The 19641-nt window shown below is 29.2% G+C and overlaps 5 protein-coding genes and 1 long non-coding RNA gene across 9 annotated transcripts; 3 read left to right on the top strand and 3 right to left on the bottom strand.

Annotated features, from left to right (window-relative positions):
• Positions 1 to 6857: 6857 nt before the first annotated feature.
• Positions 6858 to 9493, bottom strand: LOC122518029 (serine/arginine-rich splicing factor 11-like). Of its 3 annotated transcripts, none has more exons than XM_043636679.1 (4): positions 9306 to 9493; positions 8385 to 8492; positions 7301 to 7907; positions 6858 to 7024 (listed from the first exon to the last, which is right to left on the bottom strand). In XM_043636679.1, the coding sequence occupies exons 1-3, from the start codon at positions 9360 to 9362 to the stop codon at positions 7332 to 7334; spliced, it is 741 nt and encodes a 246-aa protein (XP_043492614.1). In that variant the 5' UTR covers positions 9363 to 9493; the 3' UTR covers positions 6858 to 7024; positions 7301 to 7331. The 3 variants fall into 3 exon arrangements, with proteins under 3 accessions (XP_043492614.1, XP_043492612.1, XP_043492613.1); XM_043636677.1 differs by lacking the exon at positions 9306 to 9493 and adding an exon at positions 8756 to 8908; XM_043636678.1 differs by lacking the exon at positions 9306 to 9493 and adding an exon at positions 8756 to 8908 and having other exon boundaries at positions 6858 to 7021.
• A 98-nt stretch (positions 9494 to 9591) lies between these two features.
• Positions 9592 to 11998, bottom strand: LOC122518028 (cleavage stimulation factor subunit 1). Its single transcript, XM_043636676.1, has 4 exons — positions 11865 to 11998; positions 10742 to 11645; positions 10551 to 10644; positions 9592 to 10422 (listed from the first exon to the last, which is right to left on the bottom strand). The coding sequence occupies exons 1-4, from the start codon at positions 11933 to 11935 to the stop codon at positions 10178 to 10180; spliced, it is 1314 nt and encodes a 437-aa protein (XP_043492611.1). The 5' UTR covers positions 11936 to 11998; the 3' UTR covers positions 9592 to 10177.
• Positions 11999 to 12100: 102 nt separating this feature from the next.
• Positions 12101 to 12949, top strand: LOC122518031 (ribonuclease P protein subunit p20). The gene is made up of 3 exons (XM_043636680.1): positions 12101 to 12379; positions 12565 to 12733; positions 12811 to 12949. Exons 1-3 carry the CDS (start codon positions 12209 to 12211, stop codon positions 12936 to 12938), a joined length of 468 nt encoding a protein of 155 aa, XP_043492615.1. The 5' UTR covers positions 12101 to 12208; the 3' UTR covers positions 12939 to 12949.
• Positions 12950 to 12987: 38 nt separating this feature from the next.
• LOC122518027 (transmembrane protein 203) lies at positions 12988 to 13541 on the top strand. Its single transcript, XM_043636675.1, has one exon. It carries the CDS (start codon positions 13046 to 13048, stop codon positions 13457 to 13459), a length of 414 nt encoding a protein of 137 aa, XP_043492610.1. The 5' UTR covers positions 12988 to 13045; the 3' UTR covers positions 13460 to 13541.
• A 298-nt stretch (positions 13542 to 13839) lies between these two features.
• Positions 13840 to 14374, bottom strand: LOC122518026. Its single transcript, XR_006303963.1, has 2 exons — positions 14106 to 14374; positions 13840 to 13927 (listed from the first exon to the last, which is right to left on the bottom strand). It is a non-coding gene; the product is annotated as an uncharacterized LOC122518026 (long non-coding RNA).
• On the top strand, positions 14299 to 19641 carry LOC122518025. 2 transcript variants are annotated; one of them, XM_043636674.1, is made up of 9 exons: positions 14299 to 14635; positions 14988 to 15201; positions 15300 to 15510; positions 15627 to 15891; positions 15953 to 16108; positions 16205 to 16753; positions 16822 to 17237; positions 17309 to 17516; positions 17594 to 19641. In XM_043636674.1, exons 1-9 carry the CDS (start codon positions 14608 to 14610, stop codon positions 17821 to 17823), a joined length of 2277 nt encoding a protein of 758 aa, XP_043492609.1. In that variant the 5' UTR covers positions 14299 to 14607; the 3' UTR covers positions 17824 to 19641. The 2 variants fall into 2 exon arrangements, with proteins under 2 accessions (XP_043492609.1, XP_043492608.1); XM_043636673.1 differs by having other exon boundaries at positions 16178 to 16753.

Raw genomic sequence — 19641 nt, 5'->3', positions numbered from 1 at the left:
AACTATTTGAAATATATATATTAAATTAACTGCGACCAAGGCAGTAAGCATTAGAGTTTGTTCGAGTAAAGTTGTATTTTTATCTTTAAACAGTCGCACAGACTGTTCGCGTATTAGAATCAGTGCATCAATGAAGATTTTCATTGAATTGACTGTGTGCAAAGCAGTCTTTGAATTAGTTGTTAGAATCAGTGATCGGGCGTAAAACAAATTAAAATCAAACGCGAATTAGAATCAGTGTTGTTCGCGTATAATAAAATTTCGGTTTCGCGATAAGAAACTCATCTATAGTTTCTTATTTCGTTTAACCGCGTTTTTAGATTCACGCGAGGTGCATCGCCATGGTGCAATGAATTTCATCCCATTGGAATGCATTGTAAGTATCTATTTTTATTTACATTTTATTCGATTTTATTTTATATGATTTGGATTATATTGCAATAACTTATCGTTTTGTTCTATTTTATTTTACAGATATGACGACGGACTTTCTACCTTATCAAAGATGTGGGATGGATTCTTCGATGGATCTTTGATGGATCTTCGATGGATCTCGATGGATCTCGATGGATCTTCGATGGATCTTCGATGGATCTTCGATGGATCTTCGATGGATCTTCGATACTCGCATTTTACAATACTTGCTGCGAAGTAGGAGTGTTTTGGAGCCATCGTAGAACTTCTTATGCGTAGTGAGTAAAAATTTAAAGTCCCTCCGGTGCTCAATCATGTCGAGGATGAAAGGTCCTAATCGGCACGAGTTACTGGTTGTAAATTATTAAATAAATTAGTGACGAGCACATGAGTAATTCCTTTCTAGGAGTTACTCATGAAAATTGATATTGTATTGTATATTGTATTGTATATTTTATATTAGTTCAGGATAGGTTTTCTTGTCTCACCGGTTAAATTCATTTAATTAATAATGCAATTAAAATGCACTTTCTTTTTCTATTACGTGTTTTGTTCGTGGTTAGTAGTGGTGAAATCGAGCATTTATTTACTCGTTTTCGTCCAGAAAAGCATGTAATAAATGTCTTACATGCATTGCTTCGTACTTAGTTTATCTAATCGCGATTAATTTTGATATATCGATACTTCGATATTATAAATAAATGAGCAAGAAGACAAACTCATTCGCGACGGATAGATTCTAGCAGTTAAGTGGTGGCTCGAAGCCCAGTTCTTTTATTAGAACAGCCAACTTAATGAAAGGAGTCGTCCGAGGTTTCTTTTTATATATTAATTAAAAGATATTAAAAGTTATATTAAAATTTAATAAAAGTTTTTATTATCAAATAAATTGTAGAGTCCTTAGCCGCTTAGATGAATTTTATAAAAATGTATTTATGTCTTATGTATGTGTATATGTGTTTTAATCATATTTTTTAGATCAGGATTTTCAGCTTCTATATACTAATCTCCCGTTCTCCCCCCCATACTTCTGCGTTCTCATCTATGCGTGGGCCAGGTGTTACACGTATGGGTGAGAAACAGTTAGTGTGGGTTTAGTTTTAAGTTTTTCCCCTATTGGGCGGCTGTCATTGTGCTAGTGATTGCACGATGTACTTTACACCTGTGTGTGCGTATTAGGACGTGTAGCTGTACAGAAGTCGTTTCGCGATATTTTTTAATTATTACATCATTTAATACTGAGAGCACTACTTCTACATACACGTGTGATATGACAAATACGCGGTATATCTGTATTTTATATTTATATTAAAGATTTTTCCTAATTTTTTTTTGCATAATAAAATCGTTTTGAAATAGTAAGAGTTACCGGCATTTATTTGTGGAAACTATGATATACTCGTATATAACTAGTAAAGGCATAATAGCTAGTGTAACTTGTATTTTTGCATTAGTCATATTTGCAATAATCATTAGCCTGACAGCACCCTGGTGGTATGTGTGAGAATCGTGGAGTGGGTGGGTGGGTATGCATGTAGTTTGATCTTTTTATTCTTTTTATATATTGCCAATATATGGGCAGGTAGCATACTTAGGTTTGAATGTTTATTTAATTTGTAAGTAGGTAGAGACCGGAGAAGTCGCGCGATTGTAATTTCCACTCAGGAGTGGACAATTTCTTCTCCGGATATTATACAAGTTTCAGCAACCTTTAGATTCATTTATTTATTTAAATATTTCTTGTATTTTTTTCATATATTGCTGATACTCTGTACCGCGAGATCTAAATTAGTATCGAACGATTCAAAAGTCTTTGCGTTTTCTTAAAAATTAATTTTTTTTCAAAAATGTGAAGATAACTGAATACGTTGGATACTTACTTAATATTAAGTATATTAACGCTTTGCTCTTTAATAATTCCTATTGAATTCTTCTCATTTGTTATATACGTATAGTAAATACAAAGTAGAGTAAAGATAAAAGATAAAAGTAGTCAAGTAAAAAATTAAGACCATAAGATGTATGACAAAGTTTCTGCTTTTGTTTGATATTATTTATTTTTTAAATGCAAAGTGTTAATAATAGGTTCATCGATTAGATCAAATATCTGTTGAGGCATTCGAGTAAATGTAATCGTACGATTTGTACGATTTCTTTATGCTGCGAATGTTTAGGAAACGTATTGTAAAATGCGCTTAGATAAAGCCTCACAGCAGTGTTTAGGGCATGAAGAAAGAAGAGGCTAAATGCTGAAGAGGCTTATGCCGAAGAGGCCCCCACTTAATTGTGGCTGAAGAGGGCAACTACATAGACTATTTTAGTTATTTTCAAAGTTCAACAGCAGTTAGAACTTTCGAGAATAGCTCTTTATAGTAATTTTTCTTTTCTTGTTTCGTCTTTAAGATTTTTGACTGTGATCGTTTTTATTAAATTTGCAAAAGTTTTCTTTTCTAAGTATTTCATATAATTATTAGATACTATTTTTTTTAGTAACTTGATATTTGTACTTTTCTCTCTTTTTTTTTTTTTGTATATATTTTATGTAAATGTAAAATCACGCGTTTAAATTTAATTTTATTGCAACGGGTAATAGAAATTTTTGGTAAAAATAAATAAAGAATTCAATTGAAAAATGCATCTGCGAATGGGACGATTTATATGTTAGGCTATTGTATTACTTGATTGTATCATTAATATAGTTTTCTTTTTGTTACAGGTCATCGTTGGATTGATCATCTGTGGAATATAGCACGCCTTAAAAGACTTTTCTTAAAAATATATGTATTCATGCATTTCTGAAGGTACTTACATAAGCACAAAAAAATGAAATATAATAATTAATATTATTCAAACAAAAATACCGTAATTTTTAATATTTTTGGAATGTACCAAAGATTATAAAGATTTTGTTTCATAATATATTTAATGCTTATCTTATCTGTTGTAGGTCTGCAGGGACCACTGGTGGTCCCAATAGTAACAAAAATGAAACTAGGTGGGTAAAAAAGGGGATTTGTTAGTTTCTATGTACTTCTTTATTCTTTGCTATTATTACCGGTAAGGGTACAACAATCTACTATTACCGAGAGGTGATAAAAGATAGAAATCCGCTATTTCTTCTCAAAAAACAAACCTAATAATAATAAGACGGCGAGATTTGTGTGAGGCCCCATATAAAACATACAAAGAACTTTTATTTAGTTGAACTTTACTTTTTATTTAGTTGAAAAATTATTAATACATGAATAAGGATTGATATGTAAGTAGGGTGTTAGTTTTTACTTATTGTTAGTTGAAAAATTTAGTAAAGGTATATACTAGTATGGATCTTAGGTTTTTTAAGGAAATAAGTGCTTTGATTATTTGATTATTACAAAACATATTTTGTTGTTTCAAAGACATAAGAAAAAAGTTCCTTTGTTTTTGTTTGTATAAATAGCACTACAATCTTACAACCTCTGTAGCTGAGCGTTAAAATCTACTTCATATTCTATTGCAATGTCCCATATACTCTGAACAGAGAGAAGTAATAATGAAGATGCTTTGTAAACATAATTGAATGCTTCCCATATAACATTTTTATATTCATCATTATCTCATAGATCTGTTTTACAAATTTATGCACTTATTTTCTTTATTTCGTAATGCTTCAATCTAAATAAGTAATTTAATAAATTATTAATTATTTCTTTTTATCACTGATAATAAATTTCTTAACTACAGTATCAGAACTAATCATTAGTGTAGTATATTAATGTTCTTTTCTTTTAATTCAAATACATTTTCAAAAACAAATCGTATTATCAAGTGTATTTATCATACAGATTTTTATTGATTTTATTGATAGAAGCAGTTTTGTTACAAAAGTCGATCAAATCTCCGCTTATGATAACCATAATCATTTGCATTTTGAGGTCTTATTACAATAGAAGTAGCAATACAATAATAGATTATATGAGCACGTTAGGTAGACAACACACTCTCTTTAATGTTTTATATATACCTATGAAGAATTATATGAACAATTGCGTGTGATTGCATAAGCTATGTAATAATAAATTCAAATTCGCTATAAAATTTGACCCGAACCAAGATGGAATACACACAGTATAAAAACTATTGCCTGTCTTACATTCACAATTTAATTATTAATAATTTATATTACCTTCGCTATCATTTTAATATGATAAAATGCTTATTTTTTTTTCTTCATATATCTTGTATTGCTTGCCTTAAAAAAGATATATATCTACCAGACGACAAGCTCGTAAATCCACTGCTTTTAGTGTATCAATTATTTATCTAATGTATTTATATTTATGTATACATATATGTATATATACATATATATATATACAAATATATATATTCTATATAATAACTCTAAGCCGCACTCAACGAGACACTAAAAACTTACCCTTTGATATTATATTTGTGACATGTTCTTAAATCTTACACGACAATATTTTTAAGTCCTTATATAAAGTTTTGAACTCGTTTCCATTATTTCTATACGAATTCGTTAGATGTTCATATTTTATATAACATCTAAGAGATATTAAGCATCTGAATAATATGAATTATTTTATAATTTTAAAATAAATTATCCGTCGAACAATACAATAATAAATTTGGAAAGGATATGATATATCCATTGAGTGTAGCTATTAAAAATAAAAAAGGAACATATGTTTTCTACGCTGAGCAATTTTATAAACGCAAAATATGATTTGTCAGAATCTGTGGGTAAAGTAATTAAATTTATGAAAATTAAAAAAGAAAATAAAAGAATATTAATATGTAATTGTGTCAATCTCAAAAAAACATTTATCTTCTCAAATGTTAATTTTCCTTTTCAAAGTATTACTTATATTATATTAATCTTTTGTTTTATCGTATTGTAAAAAAGTCTTAATATCAAACCACTGTGCACGTCACACATTCTACTTTTTAAATTACTTATTATTCTATACTATGTTTAAAAAACATATTTACGTGTCTCGCTACTATATAATCCGTTTTGATTTAGTTCAATAAAACATTAATCTACGCTCTCATACTATACAATGGAGTACTTATGCAACTGTGGCTTCATAAGACAGTAAATATAAAAGTCAATTGTCTCGCACAGCTATATCAATTATTTACACATGCGTGACATTTAACTCTTTTAAAAGTATTTTGTTCCAACTCAAGAAATTTTCTCTTCTAACGCATGTAATATTTTTTATAATGGAAGAAAAAAGCAAATGAAAGAAAAACGAAAGAAAAAAAAAGAAGAAAGAGAGATAAGGAAACATGGAATGGCAAAGTTTATCCACAGTACTTAAAGGTACACAATTTAAATAAATTCTTTTTACAACACCACTACAATATTTTTGCAAAAGTAGTAGACAAACTTACAGAGATTTGCGAGTCTTGCAATATAAAATAACAGTATTTGATTCTAATTGTAAGACTCCACCACTGTACGATCTAGAGATGCTTTTAAACTTAAATATTCTTCCCATTGCACATGATTATATACTTTACAATGTTTGTTGTTTTACTTTGTATCTTTTTTTTCGTTCGTTTAAATTTATATATTATTGGTGTCTCATCAAGTGTGGATTTTCTAAATATAGTGTATTAATCATATAATCTATCTGTACATTCACAACCGTTCAAATACACACACAATAATATTAACATATTTAATAATGGACCAGTAGAAGTAAAAATTATATATACTTGTGTTAGATCTTTTTATAAACATGACACTTATTGTACAATTTTAGCAAAAATTACATTTTTCAGATAAAGAGAAATTTTAAGTTATATAAATTTACACTTTCTTCGAAAACAAATATTACAATATATTGCGGTAAAATACAATGTTTCATAAAAGAAGTATTAGTTACATTAAAAAAGAAAAAACAGAAGAAAAAGTAAAAGAATAATTAACATTAGTAACATTACAAAAGAAAGGACACATAATGGATTTACGTTCCCACACATTTCTCATAAGGTTTATTTCTGCATTTCATGCAAAAAAGAAATCAGTTCACCATATTTCTCATATATTCCTTATCATTCAGTCATCATTTATATAAGTAAGATATTACAGTAATTTGCTATGTACGAATTAATTTCAGTTATTTCCATATCAGATCCGAATATGGAAGACTGCTTTTCAAAAACTTCCGCTTCAGTTCTGATTTGAAATCAACTTCTCTCTATATAAGTCCATATTAAATATATTTTACAATAATATTATCATTGTACATGAACATATGCTCCCACCTTCACTCACAATCACCATTTCCAATCAACGCTTAGGTATTTTTTACCTATATATAACAAATAAAATCTAATTTAAAAAAAATACATGCAACGAAAAATGCATGTAAATAAAGAATTTTGTTTTCATTGTCATTATTATTATTGTTTTCTTTTTTTTAATGTTGTTATGAATAATTCAAACAAAAATGTTTGAATGTCAAAAATCATCATATTAACTAATAAAAAAATGCGCTGATTAGAATAACGATTGGCAACAGGTGTCAATTAGTTAGAATAGACCTGGGGCGTGGATTTGTATACCCCAATGTGTGCGCCGCCTTCGTACCTGCTAGAGTAAAAGAAAAAGTTTTACAATTTTGTTGTAATTTCTAAATATCGTTTTTTTACAAGTTTATTTAACAAACAGTATTTAATATAATCGCTACTGAATCATTATAAATCGAATAATAATGAAGAAGTTTTAAATAAATCATTAAACTTTAGATATTGTTACTATTTGATCATAAATCAAAGATATTAAATTTACCAAAAAAATTCTGTTTTCTTTTTTTGATAAATTATGCATAAATTGAAATTTACGAAATAATTAAAAAACAAAACTTACATGAGAATGTAATAAAATAGGCGGAAGAAGGTTATTCCTTATTTTCATCAGAGGGAGTGACATTAGAAGGATTTTGGGATTCCGATGAAGACGGTGGTACTTCTGCCGTTGAATCTGTCGCATCTTGACTCGAGTCTGAACTATCCTTGATATCCTCGTCTTTCTTTTCTTCACTGACACCAGTGCTTTTAGATTCTTCTGCAGAATTTTCTGATTCTTCCGTTCCTTTATTTTCCTTGGAATTTGTTTCAGGCAATTTATCAGTCGCATCTTTACTTTCAACTTCTTCTACAGCTTTATCTTCGTTCTCCAATACTTCTGTGTCTTTATTGTCTTTACTTTCTTTACTTTCCTCAACTTCCATTTTCGAAGATTCTTCCTCAGAATGCTTTTCATTTTTATTATTTGGAGCTTCCTCGTCCGTATTGTTTTCGTTATTTTTCTCTTGTCTTTTGGGGCGTCCACGACCACGTCCTGTACCTCTTGGAGTTGCTGGCTCTCTTTTTTCTTTCTTTGGTGGTGAAGGTATTGGCAATGACGCTGTCAAGCCACGAGCTGAACTACGAGTACGTCTCCTTCCTTCCATTTCCCCACTTGGATTTAAATTCTATTAAATGAAAGAAAATGCATTAATTTTCTTCTATCATTAAAAAATATCATTTCATACAAGTGTTATTAATAATATTGAAATATAAGAACTAATATATAGAATATAAGTGATTTAACAAACACCTTATACATAATTTATTAATAATATAACAATGAAAATACAAAACAAATGTTAAAAAAGTAAAAAAAATAAAAAGTAGACAACTTATTTAAATTTGGCGCCTGTATTCTAATTGGTAGAATTATCCCCGCTATTCGCACTCCCCTTCCCTTCCTAATCTTTATCAGCGCTTATTACCCCCACTCCTTCGCTTTTCTTTGCTCACGTAAGCACACACAGCTAAAAGGAAAACTAAATGGAGGGAAACAAGCAAAGAACAAATAGAATTGAATGCTTACTGATTTTAATAAAGAAAGAGAAAGAAATAATAAAGAGATATATATTCCTTCTTTAAATAAAAAATAAATTATGTACCTTTGTAATTTCTTTACTTTCTTGTGCTGCTCTCTCAAATGTTGATAGTCTTTTCGTACCACCGCGTCTGTTTTTAGTTGGTGTTGATTTCTCCTCTGTCGACTGATCCTAAAAAAAAAGAAGAAAGAAAAAAAAGATAGGACATTCATATCATAAATCCGCCATATATTGCATGATTCATTTAAAAAAAAAAAATAAAATAAAAAGGAATAAAAAGAATAAAAGAATAAAAAAAATAAGCACACGCACTTGCCCCATACATATTTCGCAACATAAAATGATGAAAAATGAATAATGTACAAAGTAAAAGTACGATATTTCAGAGGGTAATAACATTAATTGACGAAATGAAAAATGTCTACGATAATTACGCGAACGATAAGATTATCAAGGACCGTTGAACCGATCGGGATTTGCAGAATTTTGTTTGAGTTTCCCGCCATTTTGGCGTACATCAGCACATTCAGAGTTCTTCGGCATCAGGATCTCGTTCATGTCGTGTTGAAAAGGATGGAATTCCATAACGTTAAAGAGCGCGTGGCAAGTGTAATCATCTGTCGGTCCGACCATTTCCCGCCTTTTTCACACTTACTCGCCGGCATGCGAGCAGCGCGACTCTCCTCGTCACGAGAATCACAAATAAAAAACATCCACCATCTTTACCAATGAAGGACAAACGGCGCAGCTTTGAAAAATCACTGAATCTTTGGCCATACGCAAGAAAGATCGTGTTTCGAGCCATCTATACGTTATCGTATGTCGTTTAATCGCGTTGAAAGTAGAGTTGATAACGCGCAACACACGGCACGCTTAGAATTTTCGAGAGATACAGCGTCATACCGTATTTCAGAGGGACCGCACGCCGCCTTGGCATGAAAACTCGACTTGACGAAGGTCTTTCATATATTTTCGATCTCTTACCTTTGGTACATCTTCGATGCTATTATCATTCTTGCTCTCTGCCTTGATATCAGACATTTCTTCGTACTAGGATCACTTAAGAACACAAGAAAACTATGATTTCTCAACAAGAATTCGCGCTGAGCCCGGTCGCACTGTTTATACGATAAGCAAAGATGGCGGTTAGCGTGGGTCACGTGATATCGTTAAACTCAGAGCGGGAGTTAATAGCGCCTCCTCGTGATTAAATATTCAATCTTATGCGTAGCGACGTAAGATAGGCCCGGAAGGTTTAAATATAACATTCTTTTAAGTGACGTCGTATCTAATTTAATTTACAAAAGAACAAAATATATACGCTTACTTATTTACCACTTACCTCTCGTTGCAAATACTTTATGCTATTTGTATTCTTTTTCTTTTTCTTTTAAACATATGCTCTAATTATAAATTTTCTATGTTCACATTATTTACTTAAATAAATATTTTCAATTTTTGTCACGTTTTAAGTATACTCGTTAAATTTATAAATTAATGGAATACGATCGTTTCATTTCGATACGGTATTAAATAAATATGTAAGAACGTTAGAATACCAAATGCACAATTTACAATAATTTGAAATTCGATTGTTTCATTTTAACTCTTCTTAGAAAAACTAGCAAATTATAAACGATTTACACGCGTATATAAAAATTTGCTAATATATAGTAGAGCCTCGTATAACGTAGCACTGGTCAAATACAATAAATGCATTACAATAACTTCCGTATAATCATGTTTTATAATTAACAACGTATTTCCACATCTTCTTTGAATAATAATCTTACATAAAAAATACGGAATGTATCTATTATATTATACGAGGTTTACTATAAATACTTTAAAGGCATTTAATGAGTGGGTATTCTTCTGAACCAGAATCTTGCTCTAAAATCATCACTACACGTCAAAAACGCGGGTGCATTCGGCGAATGAACGATTAATCTTACAGGTCCATTATGACCTAACGATAATAACTGTTTTCTTGATGCATTTCGAGAATTCCAGGCACATAATGATGTAGTAGCTTCGTCAGGAAACATTACATAATCTTCTGTGTGATTAAAAATGGCCTGCGCTTTATGTTCTTGTTTACCTGCAGAATATAATTTCTCATGATGATGATGATGTGTGATGATGATGATGTTTGTTTATTTAACATTTTTATCTGCTTCTATATTTATAAATATTAAAAAATAAAAAGAATTATTATCATATTTTTACCTGTTGTACCAGCTCCAGTATATGCTATTAAGCACCTACTTGTTGATAATTCCCATAACTTTATCAAAGAATCTTTTCCAGAAGATAATAAATACTGAAAATTATAGTTGCAATATTATATTGTAGTTGGATATTATTGAAACATTGTGGATTAATTTAATAGGGCACAAATAATAATTGAAAAAAATTACCTTTCCATTTCTTGTAAATGTCACAGAACATACTTCATAACCATCGTGTGCTTTAACAAAAGTATTTATACAACGATTTGAAACACCATCCCATAATTTAATACTTCCATCTTTACCAGCCGATGCATATGTTTTCGCATCAGGGGAATACTTTATACTAGTTATTCCAGCTGTATGTTGATGACTAGGTATACTGCACACAAAACACTGAGCCGTGTTAACATCGTATAACCTTACGACTGGATGATTAGTTCCTACTACCAAAAAATCACCAGTCGGATGAAATGATAAGCATCGTATTTGATCAGCATCTGTAATTGTTCGAAATGCTTTCTTGACACTTGCCTTACTAAAGTCAAATAGTTTTACAGAAAAATCACGACTGCCAGAAACAAGTATGGGTTCACGTGGATGGAATTCTAAACATGTTACTTCTTCCAAGTGATCGTATAATGTTCTTATTACTGGATGACCTCCAGTTTGATCACCAGGTGCCATTTCATCCGGTGCAGATTTTGCCAACATTCTATCAACATCTAAAACTTTAATAGATGCATCCACCGATCCAGTTGCTATTAATTGTCCATCATTAGAAAAAGCTCCTGCTCTACAATTTCCTTTATGAGAAGTAACATAAGCTGTTTCATATTGCGCTGGTTCTGGTGCTTGCGTTAGAGCTTCTGTTTCAAATTCTAAATCCAAACCAGGACCCAATGTATTGTCAAAACTTGAAGCAAACGTAGATGATGTATTATTAGTTTCCTTTTTAGTACGATCTGGTTCATTAGCGATACCAAGTAACATAAGATGAAATAAACGATCCGATGGTGGACATGGAGCTTCTGTTTGAAGCATACTGGACAATTGTACAGCGACTGTTTGATGACCATCGTAGAATAATTGACTGCAATTAATATTACACATTTTGTTTGTATGAAATGTATGTGTGAGTTGTTAATATTTATATATAAATACTTAGACACATTAATGAGATATTATAAAAAACTAAATTACGTATTTAAAAAAATCTCGATCATAAAATTTAATAATTGTGAAAATTAGTGAAAAATATATCGTGAAAATTGTTGTTAATGAAAAGTTAAAGATTAAAAAATGTATTAACCTGATCATAAGTCTGTACAATAATTCTCTACTTTTTATTATAGTTTTTTGATCCATCTCCGGTTCCTTCATATTGTTTTGGGTATCTTTATTTCCCGTTGGCGACTCAATGTTGATAGCTTCTTTAAAATTCTTCGAAAAAAACGCCCATCAATAAACCTTTGCAACCCGAGGTTATGTCCGCTTGTTATGATTCTTCTTACGGTCACGTTTTCCAACTACTTTCTGCGCGGTAATTTAATTGGACGATTTATTCTTCTTCCCAACTTCTACCAATCAAATTGATTTATATCTAGTAGAAATAATTGGAAACAATAATACTCGTATCTCTACATTTAATACAAAATGGCCGAAAAACATGAACAACAATCTATAAATAAAAATAAATCGAAAAATATTAATGCTATGAAAACGGTATTTGCGAATAATAATTTCGTTGTTAGAAAACGCCAACCTACTAGATTAGGTTATCAAACAAAGCTACACGTATGTGTGACAAAAAAAACATCTTTTAAGGTAATTTTTCTCAAAACTTGATATTAATTTTATTTTTGTGAAAGTAATGTTATTTGATTAAGAAACATATTATATCATAAAGTGATATGGCGTGTGTGTATGTGTATGGTTTGTGAAGTGTAAAAAATAACTATATGTGATTTAATTATAATTATATTTATTATAAAAAATTGTTGTTTTTAAAGGCTCAATTAGAAAGGTGTAAAAAATTGTTTAATACTGGTTCATCTGAAATCGTAATTCATGGTCTTGGTGCTGCTGTAGAAAGAACATGTAATTTGGCACTTCAATTAAAAGAAATTTATCATAATATCTTAGAACTAGATGTTAAAACTACTACTGTTGAACTTACGGGTATATACTTTATAAAGTTACAGCTTATATATATATATTATAAATATATAATGAAAACTAATTCCTTTTCTTTACAGATGACATTAAACCGCATAATGATGATCATGATGGTGAAATGAACCTTAGGCGTAATTCTGCCATACATATACGTATATTTAGGAAGGAACCCATTGGAATAATATCAAAAAAAAAAAACAAAATATGATCTATAAATTATCAAAGCAAGCAATATTTGTATATTTGTATTGAATATATTAAGCAGAAGTTATTTTTCAAGTTAGTTAATTATTTGTTTATTTTTATTGCGGCGCAATGATTTTTTCTTTACATGAATTAGTACACTGGTTAGGTTTAACTATTTTTGAAATATGGGTTAATTTAGTATCATTAACAATATTTTCTATTCTATTAGCTTTAAAATTAGATGATGATTGTTTTTTGGAACATACAGGATGGTGGATTGTTTTCTCGCCATTGTTTATAGCTGACGGTTTTAATACATATTTTTGCGCTATTATATTCATACGTATGCATATGGAAGGAATGATTCAGGTTGCTATATTAAGAGCATTATGGAGTTTAATTTCATTATTGCTAATATTTGTATTTAAATATCTGTTGTGTAAAAAGCTTTCTGGTCAAAGTACTTTAGAGTACTCTGAAGTATTAAGTCCTGTTTTTATTCTTTTACAACTAATCGCTGTTAGAGCGTGTCAACTTCACTGACTTAAAGAAAAGAAAGAAGTATTCATGATTTTACAATAGAGTATATCAATCATTTACAATATACGATATTGCATATAATGTATTTGTTTATAATGTTTAATTTTATATGGACTTGAAATATAAATATAGTTGTAGATTTCAAATATAATTTTTGGACTTTCAAATATTTTTATGCTATTAATAGAATAATTCAATCTTTAATATTAATTTGTTATTGAAATTTTTAATAAAATTGTTTATATATATTTTCATGATAATTAATTATGTCTTTCACATATACATTTTTGCTAAACAAATACTCTACAATACTTCTATTGTATTATTAGTTACACAAACCAAGTTCCTTATGTATAATATATAGAGTAATAATTTTAAAAATGTTTTTGAATTCAATAACGTATATTATTTATAATCCTGTTTTATTCAGCAGCGGCTATACAATTTCTTTTGTAGATTTGTCTTGGCAACCTGTTGATATTTATAGCAACTTTACAGTTACATTTACAAGAAATAATACAAATATTTTATATAGATGGAAGGAAAAGTAAAGATAGTAATGGTATCTTATCATCATTACATTCTAAGAAAGTAATGATTAAAGAATTTTTATTAAAAGTACTGTAAATATGACTAAAATACTAATTACGTTTACTAATCATTTAACCACGGGTCTGTATCAATACATGTTTAAAACTTGGTGGTTGTAAGTATTGTTGATATATAAACATTGTTATATTTTTAAATTAATGAATATGTATTATATACAATATCTATATGCATTTGCATCAACGCATTGTGGAGATGTATGCGTATATGTGCGCGTGCAAAAATCGATAAATTTTACAGTATAATAGTCCTATCTAATATATAAACAATTGATAGGCCTATAACGTGAACAGTCCTGAATACCCCTTCCAACCCTCTTCAAGCAAGATCAATATTTCTAGCTGAAGAGAGACAGAGCATCACCGTTTTAAGGGAGGGGGTGTGAATAAACTCACTCTATAGAGCAAAGCCTGTTGCTAGTATCACATTTAAACATTTGCCTTTTATCTGTGTACTTCTTTCAAATTTAGTGATTATTTCTGTAATGTTTAATTAAAAGATTTGATGAAATTTAGTGATGTGCTGTGGTCAGCAGTCAAGGGATGGACAAGCTAACTAATTTTACTCGTGGTCAGTTTTTACTTGTTATTGTATATATATCTGTGATGTAAAAATAGTTATAGTGAACACTATTTTTACTTATATTATATGTATCCATTGAAAATTATTGATAATAACGTCAATACAAGTATTCTCTCTTTCTTTCTATATATATACCATTATTTATTTATATATATATATATATTACCTATTAATTAAATATTATTTATTATAATATTATATAATTAATATTATCTTTTTATATTAAATATATTTGGAGATTATGTTAGTATAAATCTCTAATGAGTGGTAGTGAAAAGTGAATGAAATAACATTAAGTATTTATATTTATGCGTTTAAATTATTGTTGTTCTATAATTAGGTATCAACACTACAACAACATCTTCGATATCAGCGCAGAATTGTGCTTCAAACTCATCAAGTTCAGCATTTCTTGATAGATTGTTGATTACTTCTCCATCCTGGATTTCTGTAAATCAAGATTTGAGATGGATTTTTCTTCTGCATACTTATGGATTTGCATGCCTTTTCTTTGTACTTGGATTTTACACTTTTTTCTCCATTTTAAATTTAAGGTATTGATATTAATAATATATACAATCGTAGATTTAATGTGAAATTATTGAACAAAATTTATTATTAAATTTATTTAAAAAATATATTAATTTTACAGGTCCCTTATATCAAGCCGTCCTTTTATGTCAACGATTAATATATTTTTATGTTTATTGGGTGCATCAAGGGCTGCATGTTTATTTATAGATCCTTACAATCTTAAAGAAATAATGCCAAAGATTATAGGATCTACTTTGTGGGATATTGGATTTCCTTGTATTACTTCTGCGTTCTGCCTTATACAATTGACCTTCTTGCAATTAACACAAGTATATTTAAAAGATTACAAATATTCTCTCTTTCTATTTATTTCTTTATTTTTTATATTAATTAATAATTATTTTTTATATTATTACGTGTCAACGATGTGTTGTATAATTTCCAGCTTAAGTTTGGACCAGAAAAAATACAAAAGGAATCATGTCTTAGCCTTATTATAACAGGACATTTTTTTTTTGTAATTGTAAGCGACATTGCTTTAACATCACATAATTGTTATATGGCAAAATATGTGGTGCAAACAGTATTCCTGATATGGAGTATTCTTTTATATTTAACGTTTCTTCATGCAGGCTATAAAGTCATGCATTTACTGAGAACAATGCCAAGTAGTATGTTAACAAGAGACAATTCTAATGCTCATCACAAAGGTGTGTTTCTAGAATTTATTTGTAATAATCATTCTATAATAATATTGTTCAAATATCTTAGGTATTATGCAACTTGCTATGCTAGCACCATATAGCAATCTTGCAACATCAGTAGCAGCTGCTGCATTGGTGCCTACTTTACTTGGTCCTAAAATCAAAGATTTAGAAAAGAATGAAAATGCCAACGTTGAAGGAGATTCAGAATATAATAATAAAAGTAAATCGTATTATGAAATATATTAGAAAAATTAAAGAGAATAATAATTAGAAGAGTATTCAATTTTAGGTTCTTTTAAAATATCTAAAAAACAAGAACCAGAACAAATGGAAGTGTCTCGTAATATTCCATCAGTTATGCGTGAAGAGACTCCTATTCAACCAGTATCTACCGTACCTGAAGTTTATGTTAGGCCACCGACACCTACTCCATCAACTGCAAATTTGCCAATAATAACAGTCTCCAGTCCAAGTCGAAGAAGCTCTTTAGCGAGTAGACGTGGGAGTGATGCATCTCATCATTCATCACGTAGAAATTCAGAATGTAGTGTTAAATTTATAAATGAAGAAGATCTACCAATTAATGACTTTAAATATAGCGCTGAATTCAGCCCTAAACATTCTCCTAGTATTGATAGATGTCAATCACCGGAACGAATAACACGACGGCATTCTGAGAATATTACACCAACTGGTAGCACTAAAGAATTAAGAAGGAGCTCTGATTTTTCTCATGAAAAAAATCGTAGCTCTCAGTTCGCCACTAAATTGAGAAGAAATAGTGATTTTGGTAATAGAACGCCGAGAAGAATGTTACCACCAGTTGAACAGAGATTGCCAAGAGTTTTAGATCTCAGTCCTGCAGGTAATTGCAATAAAACGATTAAATATATTCGAACCATATTACTTAAATATATTTAACATAATTTATAGGTTCACGACGTAATTCCGACATTGGTACTTTTATATCTCCTAAACATGAGTCACGAAGAAATTCTGACATATCTTACAGACGGAATTCCGAATTGGCTCAAATCAAACCGTTAGTTATAAATCGTCGTAAAAGCGATATAAGTATTAGAACATTGGATAAAAGTCCTACTCATTATCAATGTATAGTTCCTCAAAAAATAGAAATACAAGAGAAATCTGAATCTGATTCAGATCAACCGGATTGTAATGAAAAAGCTGCATTGATGAATGAAAAAATGAAAAATAAAGGAGAAGATACAAAAATTCGAAAGAAGAGCTTATCTTGGAAAACCGATAAAAATAAAGACGAATCGGAAGAAATAACAGCAGAAACTAATTTGCTTCCTGAAAATTCTGGAATGGAGAATAAAATTACGGTACATTTAAACGTATACTTAATGAATGCATACTATATACAAAAAGATAATAATTTAATTATTTTTGTTAGGGTACTGATTTTACATTGCATTCAATACTAAATCACATAGCATACGTGAATAGAACTAAATCTGATATGCCGTTGCATATACCAGAAGCCACTACTGCAGCTATTAGAAGATCTCAAATTCGGAGAGTATTAAATGTCACTTATGCTACTGCAATTTTAGGAATCATATTATGTATCACAGATCTTGTTCGTATTTTTGGACCTTATGGTAATATTAACGTATTATATTTATTTATTCAGAAATGAGATTAATATTATTATTATGTTAATAAATGATATATTTAGGACTCTTAGCAGAGGCAGTAGCATACGATACGCAGCCATTGCTTACTCAGTTCCCAAAGCCATGGCCTTGGTTATTGTATCAAACATTATGTAGAGCCGTAGAGCTCATAATGGGTTGTGCAATGGCAAGTATAACAAAACAACCGTCGGTAAGCCCACGCCATCAATATTTAAATAATTATCCCAATTATAGCACACGTGTGAAACGGGGTAACAATCTTTATATATAAAGCAATACTCATGTCAGTCGTAATATATTAGACTGAAGAACCAAGATGCCAAATTGGATATTTCCATAATCTTCTTATATACCATCTATCTATCTTTTTTCATTAAAACATTTACAGATTATTCTTGTATGACCATCTTCTACTAAAGTATAATCTTTACTACAAATAACATTATATTCAGAAGAAATTGTGTGTCTGTAGACGGAACAGTCAAGTAACAACCTATTTCTATTCAATTGTTTCCCTGTTTCATACTTAAATAAATCTAAGTTATTTCTATTTTACAGTAACAATAACAAAAATCTTCAAGATATATTTTATTTTGATATGACTATATTTTTAATGCTAACTGGGTGTGAAACTCAAAAGAAAAGAAAAGAAAAAAATATAAAAAAATGTATTAATATTATAGACTGGTAGAAAGATCAGAAATCTGATCAAATACTATAGTAGAATTGCAGCAATAGATCAGTGCAACATTCTAAAAAAAGTGTGTTCTGATAAGATAACGTTTAACTTTATAATACAAGTTTACATACAACTTAATAAATAAAATTTTCATTTCGTTACATATATATATACATACATATATATATATTATTCGAAGTAAATATATATATATATATATATCTATTTTTTTAATTAAAAAATATATAACACAATTTTACACTGCTACTTTTTATGTTACTATTATTATCTTATTGAGTAAATTATTCTATTGAATATGGTATCAATAGGTATTTCAACCTAATAAATTTGTTCTACGATATTTATACTCAAATATATTTTGCACGTAAATTTATTTTAAATTATTAGAAAGTATTTAAATAAAACTCTCTGCAAAAGAAAAAAAAACAAGTATTAATATAACGAATGAGGCACTGATTAAAAAAAAAAAACAACAAAGTGATAACTTTTTACCAAGTATTCACTGCAACAAAGATTATATTTAAACAATTTGTTCCCAAATTTGAAGTGCCCTATTATTAAATGTTTGAGAAAATTACTTAGTATTAATAATACTTGTCTTGTAATCGTATATTTTTCTATAAGCGTTACGCTTCATATGCAACGGTTACTTCTAGAATAATTAGAACGCTCGATTAACATGAAATGTTAGAGACTTTCAATATAATGTTTGGCATAATGTTATTTAATTTTTTTGTCAAGTGCCGTTGATTAAAAAGTCTAGAAAAAATATACGGTTACAGTATAAATAATTTGTCGGTAATGAAAAATTGTAACAGTGTTGTGATTCTAAATGTGATAAAAGTTCATGTATTTAGTATGTAGGAGACCGTTTTATGCTTATGCAAGTTTTGCATAATATCTTATTCCGTGAGATGAAAGACTGGTTAATGTGACAAATTTTTATGTTGTTTTTATATTTTTTTTATTTTTTTATCTATTTGATATATTTTACTCTATATTATATGTAATTTTATGAAATAATTAGAAATTATTTTTAAGAGTATTCAAATTGTCAAGAAAGGAGACATAGTTAACATGTATTCATTTGTAAATTTTTTAAGGTGTTACGAAGAAAAAGGGTCTTTTTTCTCAATATAACTAATTACGAGCAATTATTATATAATATATATATAAATATATGAGAGAAAAGTTACTTAATAAAAGCATAAAAGGTCTCGGTATTCGTCTATGTAGAATTTATGACAGATTTTAGTAGTTTAAAATATCATTGATGTTCAATGTGCCAAATACTCATGTTATCTAATTAAAATGTCTACAAAAATGTAAGATTTAACTCAACGCGAGTACTCCTATAAATATAAATAACAAACAACTATTTATATACAA

The sequence above is a fragment of the Polistes fuscatus genome, unplaced genomic scaffold, assembly GCF_010416935.1.
Source record: "Polistes fuscatus isolate 324 unplaced genomic scaffold, CU_Pfus_HIC Scaffold22, whole genome shotgun sequence".
Lineage (NCBI taxonomy): Eukaryota > Metazoa > Arthropoda > Insecta > Hymenoptera > Vespidae > Polistes > Polistes fuscatus.
This window is presented reverse-complemented; position numbering and strand designations above follow the sequence as displayed.

What these genes read in the sequence shown, in the direction of transcription:
- LOC122518028 (XM_043636676.1), bottom strand. Translation starts at nt 11,935, where the DNA reads ATGAAGGAACCGGAGATGGATCAAAAAACTATAATAAAAAGTAGAGAA. An exon ending in TTGTACAGACTTATGATCAG is followed by an intron (nt 11,646 to 11,864) that starts GTTAATACATTT and finishes TATTAATTGCAG; the next exon opens with TCAATTATTCTACGATGGTC. An exon ending in CATTTACAAGAAATGGAAAG is followed by an intron (nt 10,645 to 10,741) that starts GTAATTTTTTTC and finishes TATAATTTTCAG; the next exon opens with TATTTATTATCTTCTGGAAA.
- LOC122518029 (XM_043636677.1), bottom strand. Translation starts at nt 8,839, where the DNA reads ATGTACGCCAAAATGGCGGGAAACTCAAACAAAATTCTGCAAATCCCG. An exon ending in TTGATAATCTTATCGTTCGC is followed by an intron (nt 8,493 to 8,755) that starts GTAATTATCGTA and finishes CTTTTTTTTTAG; the next exon opens with GATCAGTCGACAGAGGAGAA. An exon ending in AAAGTAAAGAAATTACAAAG is followed by an intron (nt 7,908 to 8,384) that starts GTACATAATTTA and finishes TTCATTTAATAG; the next exon opens with AATTTAAATCCAAGTGGGGA.
- LOC122518031 (XM_043636680.1), top strand. Translation starts at nt 12,209, where the DNA reads ATGGCCGAAAAACATGAACAACAATCTATAAATAAAAATAAATCGAAA. An exon ending in CAAAAAAAACATCTTTTAAG is followed by an intron (nt 12,380 to 12,564) that starts GTAATTTTTCTC and finishes TTGTTTTTAAAG; the next exon opens with GCTCAATTAGAAAGGTGTAA. An exon ending in TACTACTGTTGAACTTACGG is followed by an intron (nt 12,734 to 12,810) that starts GTATATACTTTA and finishes TTTTCTTTACAG; the next exon opens with ATGACATTAAACCGCATAAT.
- LOC122518027 (XM_043636675.1), top strand. Translation starts at nt 13,046, where the DNA reads ATGATTTTTTCTTTACATGAATTAGTACACTGGTTAGGTTTAACTATT.
- LOC122518025 (XM_043636673.1), top strand. Translation starts at nt 14,608, where the DNA reads ATGGACAAGCTAACTAATTTTACTCGTG. An exon ending in GCTAACTAATTTTACTCGTG is followed by an intron (nt 14,636 to 14,987) that starts GTCAGTTTTTAC and finishes TTCTATAATTAG; the next exon opens with GTATCAACACTACAACAACA. An exon ending in GAATGGAGAATAAAATTACG is followed by an intron (nt 17,238 to 17,308) that starts GTACATTTAAAC and finishes TATTTTTGTTAG; the next exon opens with GGTACTGATTTTACATTGCA.